The 7,060-nt window shown below is 61.1% G+C and overlaps 1 protein-coding gene across 1 annotated transcript; it reads left to right on the top strand.

Annotated features, from left to right (window-relative positions):
- Positions 1-730: 730 nt before the first annotated feature.
- LOC103825067 (E3 ubiquitin-protein ligase HUWE1-like) lies at positions 731-7,034 on the top strand (the record flags this gene model as incomplete). Its single annotated transcript, XM_050987922.1, has 20 exons — positions 731-933; positions 1,011-1,163; positions 1,254-1,316; positions 1,881-1,958; positions 2,053-2,100; positions 2,330-2,398; positions 2,491-2,590; positions 2,696-2,796; positions 3,287-3,437; positions 3,511-3,638; positions 3,714-3,854; positions 3,953-4,064; positions 4,158-4,277; positions 4,619-4,720; positions 4,798-4,878; positions 4,986-5,092; positions 5,533-5,710; positions 6,152-6,243; positions 6,321-6,532; positions 6,977-7,034. Coding segments are annotated over exons 1-20 (2,223 nt in total), but the record flags the coding sequence as incomplete, so codon positions are not given.
- Positions 7,035-7,060: the final 26 nt, after the last annotated feature.

Genomic DNA, 7,060 nt, shown 5'->3' with positions numbered 1-7,060 from the left:
GGGTCCCTCCACTTTTTATCTACCTTCCCCAAATTGAGGGGGCTCACCACTGTCCTCACAGCCCCCCAGGAGTGCCTTCATCTCCCATGGCCTCAGGGGAGGGGCTGTGACCCAGTGAGCCCCAAAACTGGGGAGGGGGCTTGCAGTGCCACACAGCTCCTGTGGCATGGCAGGGGGCACCCCAAAGTTCCCCAGGACACTGGCGGGGGGGGGGGTGTCTTTATTTCCCCTTACCCTGGATCTATTTGGATGTGAATTTTTTCTCACAGACTCCTAAAATATTGTGGAATAATCCCAATATGTCTAAAAACAGTGGGGGTAGCACTCTGTATACCCCAAAATATGTGGGGGTACGTCAGTTTTCCCTCCGAACACCTGGGGAGGACCCAAATTCTCTGCCAGTCTCCAAAACTCCGTTTTCTTGCTCTCTGCTGGGGAGGGTCTCAGCTGTTACCTGGGCAGGCTGGGCTGGGATATTGGGGTTCCTCCTTGGAGTTCTGGGGGTTCCCCCTGGAATATGGGGCTGGGCTGGATTGGGGGTCCAGACTGGGCTCAGGGGGTCTGGGTTGGGGTCCAGGCTGTGCCTCCGGCCCCACATCTCACCCCCAACCCCCCTGGTGTGAGCTGAGCTGTACTCCTGGGTGGGATGTGAGGGGTTCATGGGGGGCTGAGGGGGTCCAGGCTGTGCCCCCAGCCCCACATCTCCCTCCCAACCCCCCCCCTCAGTGCGAGCTGTACCACTGGGTGGACCTGCTGGACCGCTTCGACGCGTTGCTGGCCGAGGCGGGCCGGCCGGTAGAGGCCATGAGCTGGATGCTGGCCTGCGACCGGCCCGAGCGCCAGCCCCTCAAAGCCCTGCTGCTGGCCCTGCTCAACTTCACGGCCCTGCTCATCGAGTACAGCTTCTCCCGCCACCTCTACAGCTCCATCGAGGTGGGCACGCCCCCAGACCCGCCCTCTGAGTGTCCCCAGGCGTGTGACACGCTGACGCACCTGTCCTGTCCCTGCAGCACCTGACCACGCTGCTGGCCTCCTCGGACATGCACGTGGTGCTGGCCGTGCTCAACCTGCTCTACGTGTTCAGCAAACGCTCCAACTACATCACCCGCCTGGGCTCCGAGCGCCGCGGGCCCCTGCTGGCCCGCCTGCAGCACCTGGCCGAGGTGGGCGGGGCTTTGGGGGGATTTTGGGGGGGTTTGGTTGGGTTTGGGGGCTCAGCGGGGCAGGGCTGAGCTGGGCTGGTCTCCCTGCAGAGCTGGGGTGGAAAGGAGAATGGATTTGGGCTGGCTGAGTGCTGCCGGGACCTGCACATGATGGTGAGTGGCACCTGCAGGTCACCTGTGCTCGTGTGGGTCACCTTGTTCTGTTTTGGGGGTCCCCAGAACTCACCTGTGTCACCTTGTCCTGTTCCAGAACTTACCTGTGTTGCTGTGTCCTGTTCTGGGGTCCCCAGAACTCACTTGTGTTCTTCTGTCCTGTGGGTCTCTAAAACTGACCTGTGTCGCCTTGTTCTGTGCTGGGGGTCCCCAGAACTCACCTGTGTTTGTGGCACATTCTGTGTTGTCACATTTTGGTGTGATTTGTTCCCAACGTCACTTTGTGTGCCTTTGTCACATCCTGAGGTCCCTTGATGCCATCCTGGGGTTCCCAGCGCTGTCTGGTGTTCCCTCAGGGTGTCCCCAGTGCCGTCCTGTCCCTCTGTGTCACCTCCTGCAGCCCCCAACACCCTCCTGTGTCCCCTAATGCCACTTTGTCACCCCTGTGACATCCCGGGGTCCCCTCACCCCTTTCCCTGTGTCCCAGTGTCCCCCAGCCTGGTCCTGGCACCTCAGGGCAGGGGACCCTGCTGTCCCCATCTCACCCTCATGTGTTCCCCCCAGAAATACCCCCCCAGTGCCACCACCCTGCACTTCGAGTTCTACGCTGAGCCGGGTGTCGAGGTGAAGGTGGACAAGAGGGTGAGTGACACTGGGGACATTTGGGGACAGCTGGGGACACGAGGAGGCCCCCAAAACACCGGGGCCACCCCTTGACCTCTTGTGACCCCCCTAGGCCACCAGCACCACCCTGCACTACATCCACATCGAGCAGCTGGACAAGGTGAGTGTGGGGGGCACCTTGATTTGGGGGGGAGCTCTGCTTGGGCCCCCCCACACCCTGCACTGCCCTTTTGTTCTTTTGCCCCTCAGTTTTGTCCCTCTGCTCCTCTATTTCGTCCCCTGTCCCTCAGTTTTATCTCTCTGTACCCAATTTTGTCTGTCCATACCCCAATTTTGTCCCCTGCCCCCCCAGTTTTGCTTCTGCCCCTCCCAATTTCTCTTTCCTGCAGATCTCAGAGAGCCCATCAGAGATCATGGAGTCCCTGACCAAGATGTACAGCATCCCCAAGGACAAGCAAGTGCGTGGGGTGGCATCAAGGGGACCCCCATGGATTGGGGGGTGACTCCCAGACCCTCCCTGACCCCCCCAAATCCTGTGTCCCCCCCTCAGATGCTGCTGTTCACCCACATCCGTCTGGCCCACGGCTTCTCCAACCACAAGAAGCGGCTGCAGGCGGTGCAGGCGCGGCTCCATGCCATCTCCATCCTGGGTGGGCTTTCATTAGGGCTTGTTTTAATTGGAGGGTGGGTTTGGAGAGGTCAGGAGATGCTTTTGGGGGGTCCTGGGGCAGTTTGGGTGACCCCCCTCTCCGCAGTGTACTCCAACGCGCTGCAGGAGTCGGCCAACAGCATCCTGTACAACGGGCTGATCGAGGAGCTGGTGGATGTGCTGCAGATCACCGACAAGCAGCTGATGGTGAGACCCAGGGCTGAGCCTTGTCCCCTCGCCTGTCCCCTTGTGTGTCCCCTTACCTGTCTTTTCTTGTGTTCCCTCATTGACGTTGTGCTGCACACACTGTTTGCCAAGGACGTGAGTGTGACTCACCTGTCCTGCAGCTGTCACCTCACCTATTTTGCGTGTGTCACCTCACTTGTTGTACATCTGTCCTCTAACCTTTCTGTACCTGTGCTACTTGTACTGCTCTTATCATTTCATGTATTTTGTATCTGTGCATTCAGTTGTGCCTTCGCTCGTCATATTGTCTGTGTCCTTGTGTGTCTCCTCCCTGATGTCATGCTGCTCATCAAGGACACAAGTGTCCCATCCCTTACCTGTGCCTTCAATTGTCACATCACCTGTCCCCTTGTGTATTCCCTCACTGGTGTCACGCTGCTCACCAAAGACATGAATGTCCCTCCCCTGTCCCTCACCTGTCCCTCACGTGTCCCTCCCCTGTGCCTGCCAGGACATCAAGGCAGCCTCCCTGCGGACGCTGACGTCCATTGTGCACCTGGAGCGGACGCCGAAGCTCAGCAGCATCATCGACTGCACCGGCACCGCCTCCTACCACGGCTTCCTGCCCGTGCTGGTGCGCAACTGCATCCAGGCCATGATCGGTGCGTGCCGGGGGCCTGGGGGGGGATCACCTGGGGGGTGTCACCTGCTCTAACCACACCTGTGCACCCCCAGACCCTTCCATGGAGCCCTACCCCCACCAGTTTGCCACGGCGCTCTTCTCCTTCCTGTACCACCTGGCCAGCTACGACGCAGGCGGCGAGGCGCTGGTCTCGTGCGGCATGATGGAGGCGCTGCTCAAGGTGAGCTCTTTTCACCTGTGGGTGGCTCTCAGGTGCCTCGGGGACTTCCTCACCTGCTGTCTGTCCCCTTGCCAGGTGATCAAGTTCCTGGGGGACGAGCAGGACCAGATCACGTTCGTCACGCGGGCGGTGCGGGTGGTGGATCTCATCACCAACCTGGACATGGCCGCCTTCCAGTCACACAGTGGGCTGTCCATCTTCATCTACCGCCTGGAGGTGCTTCCCCCCTACCCTTGACCTGCTTTTGGGGTGCCCTGGGAATGTTTTGGGGTCCCCTGGGGTGGTTTGGGGTGCTGAGGCTCTGTCCCCCCCAGCACGAGGTGGACCTGTGCCGCCGTGAGTGTCCCTTCGTCATCAAGCCCAAAGTGCAGCGCCCGCCCGCTGCCACTCTGCCCGAGGGTGAGGACATGGAGACGGACATGGAAGGTGAGCAGAGGCAGCATCCCCTCTGTGGTGTCACCTGTTCCCCCACCCCGTGGTGTCACCTGTTTCCCCTGCAATGTCACCGTCCCCCTGCAGTGACCGATGTGACCATGGAGAGCAGCCCCGGCCCCTCAGCCGAAACCCGGCCGGACCCGGTGCCACCAGCCCCACCCGCCGTGCCCAGCACCAGTGCTGCCACTCCCTCCCCACGTGGCGGTAGGTGATCCTCGGTGCTGGGGACACTGGGGACACCAATGGACCCCAACTTGTTCCCTATGTGGGAACCCCAGTAAAATGTGGGTAAATGAAAAGTGTGCGGGCCCCCAACAATTCCATCCCTGTGAGGACACCCCAATTCCTCCTCTGTGGATGCTGTAATTCCTTCCCCATATGGACACCCCAGTTCCTCCTACGTGGACACCCCACTTGATTCCTATATGGACATCCCAGTTCCCCCAGTATGAAGACCCCAAATTCTTTTCCACATCTACTTCTCTCCCTGGGGACACCCCAATTTCCTCATGTGCCCCCCAATCCTCTCCCGGTGTTCCCCTCAGGAGTGCAGTGCATCCCCCAGCGCGCCGCTTTGCTCAAATCCATGCTGAACTTCCTCAAAAAAGCCATCCAAGACCCCGCCTTCTCTGACGGCATCCGGCACGGTGGGTGGTCCCTGATGTCCCCAGACCCCCTCAGGGGGTGGCGGGGTGGTGGCACTGACCACGCATTGTCCCCGCAGTGATGGACGGCTCGCTGCCCACCTCGCTGAAGCACATCATCAGCAACGCCGAGTACTACGGCCCCTCGCTGTTCCTGCTGGGTGAGCCACGCCCCGGCCCCACCTGGGCAGCGCGGGGCGGGCACGGAGCGGGGACCCCGCCAGGTGCTCTACCTGCCCTCAGTGCCCCCCTTTCTCCTCCGCCGCAGCGACCGAGGTGGTGACGGTCTTCGTGTTCCAGGAGCCCTCGCTGCTGTCCTCGCTGCAGGACAACGGCCTCACTGACGTCATGCTGCACGCTCTGCTCATCAAGGATGTGAGTGGGGCTTACCTGTCACCTGTCCTACACCTGACACCTGTCCCCTTGTGTGTCTCTTCAGCTGTTTTCACATCTGTTCCATTTCTTGCCCTGCTCCTGTCTTGTGTTCCTGTACCTGCTGCTCACCTGCCCATGCTGGTGCCACACCTGTCCAGTGTGTGCCCCAGCTTTGCCCCACACTAGTCCATTGTCTGTCCTAGCTGTGCCCTTCACCTGCCTGTACAGCACCTGCCCAATGTCTGTGCCAGCTTTGCCCTTCACCTGCCCAGTGCCTGCCCCCCCACCTGTCCCTGCCTTGCCCCAGCTTTGCCCTGTGTTTGCCTCACACCAGGTGTGCCCCCAGCCCCTGACCTGCCCCAAATGTGCCCCAGTCCCTCACCTTCCCTGTGTGTGCCACACACCTGCCCCAGGTGTGCCATAACCCCTCACCTGCGCAGGTGCCGGCGACGCGGGAGGTGCTGGGCTCTCTGCCCAACGTGTTCAGCGCGCTGTGCCTGAATGCGCGGGGGCTGCAGAGCTTCGTGCAGTGCCAGCCCTTCGAGCGCCTCTTCAAGGTGCTGCTGTCCCCCGACTACCTGCCCGCCATGCGCCGCCGCCGCAGCTCCGACCCCCTGGGTGAGCGGGGGATGCTGGGGACACTGGGGGGACAGGGGACACTAGGGACACACAAGGTGCTGCTGTCCCCCGATTACCTGCCTGCCATGTGGTGCTGCCGCAGCTCTGACCCCCTGGGTGAGCAGGGGACATGGGGTACTGGGGACACTGGGTGTACTGGGGGGACTTGGGATATTGGGGGACACTGGGGGTACTGGGGACACTGGGGAGGCTGGGGACATTGGGGACACCAGGGACACTGGAGACCCCACCAACTTTTAACAAAACATCATCCTAACATTTAAATAATTGTCTCATTTTTTGGAGGTGTTTGTGTTTATTTTAGGTACCATCCCCTGTGTATATAACTCCCAAAACCACCTCTGCCCCCCCAAAACCTGCTCTATCCCCCCCAAACTTGCTCTGCCCCCCCAAAACACTTTCTGTCCCCTGCCCCCCCAGGTGACACAGCCTCCAACCTGGGCAGCGCCGTGGACGAGCTGATGCGACACCAGCCCACGCTCAAGACCGATGCCACCACCGCCATCATCAAGGTGACAACTTGGTGACACTTGTGGGGGTTAAGGGCCCCCCAAAATCTGTCTCCCCCTAAATGCCAGCCCTTCCACAGCTGCTGGAGGAGATCTGCAGCCTGGGCCGGGACCCCAAGTACATCTGCCAGAAGCCATCGATGCAGAAGGCGGACGGGACGGCGGCCGCGCCGCCCCCGCGCTCGCCCCACGCCGCCGAGGAGGCCTCGAGCGAGGATGAGGAGGAGGAGGAAGTGCAAGCCATGCAGAGCTTCGGGGCTGCCCAGCAGAGCGAGGCAGAGCCCAGCCAGACGTGAGCAGGACAGGGCGGGCTGGGGGGTCTGGGATGTCCCCGGGTCGCCGTGGTGTCCCCAGGTCACTTTGGTGTCCCTGGGGATCTGGGCTCAGTGCTGGTTTATGGATGGTGTGGGGTGGAGAGGATCCTGAGGGAGCTGGGGAAGGGTCTGAGGGGTCCTGGGGCAGCTGGGGAAGGGTCTGGGGGATCCTGGGGGAGCTGGGGAAGGGGTTCAGCCTGGAGAAAAGGGATGGGGAAAATTTAGGCTGGAAATCAAAAAACACTCCCCAGAAAAGGTTTGGCAGAGAGGTGTTAAAGCCAAGCTGGGGTGTGGCACTTGGTGACAAGGTGCTGACGAGGTCATGGAGTGGTCTCCAAGGTCCCTCACAGTCTCATTAACTCTGATTCTGTGTCCTGGGGGGGGGGGTCACACCTTCCTCACCGCCCCTTCTGTGCTTGCAGCGTGGTGGGCACGGAGGAACGCATCCCCATCCCCCTCATGGACTACATCCTCAACGTGGTGAGGCCCAGCACCGTCCCTGCGGG

The sequence above is a fragment of the Serinus canaria genome, unplaced genomic scaffold (genome assembly GCF_022539315.1).
Source record: "Serinus canaria isolate serCan28SL12 unplaced genomic scaffold, serCan2020 HiC_scaffold_488, whole genome shotgun sequence".
Classification (NCBI taxonomy): Eukaryota; Metazoa; Chordata; class Aves; order Passeriformes; family Fringillidae; genus Serinus; species Serinus canaria.
This window is presented reverse-complemented; position numbering and strand designations above follow the sequence as displayed.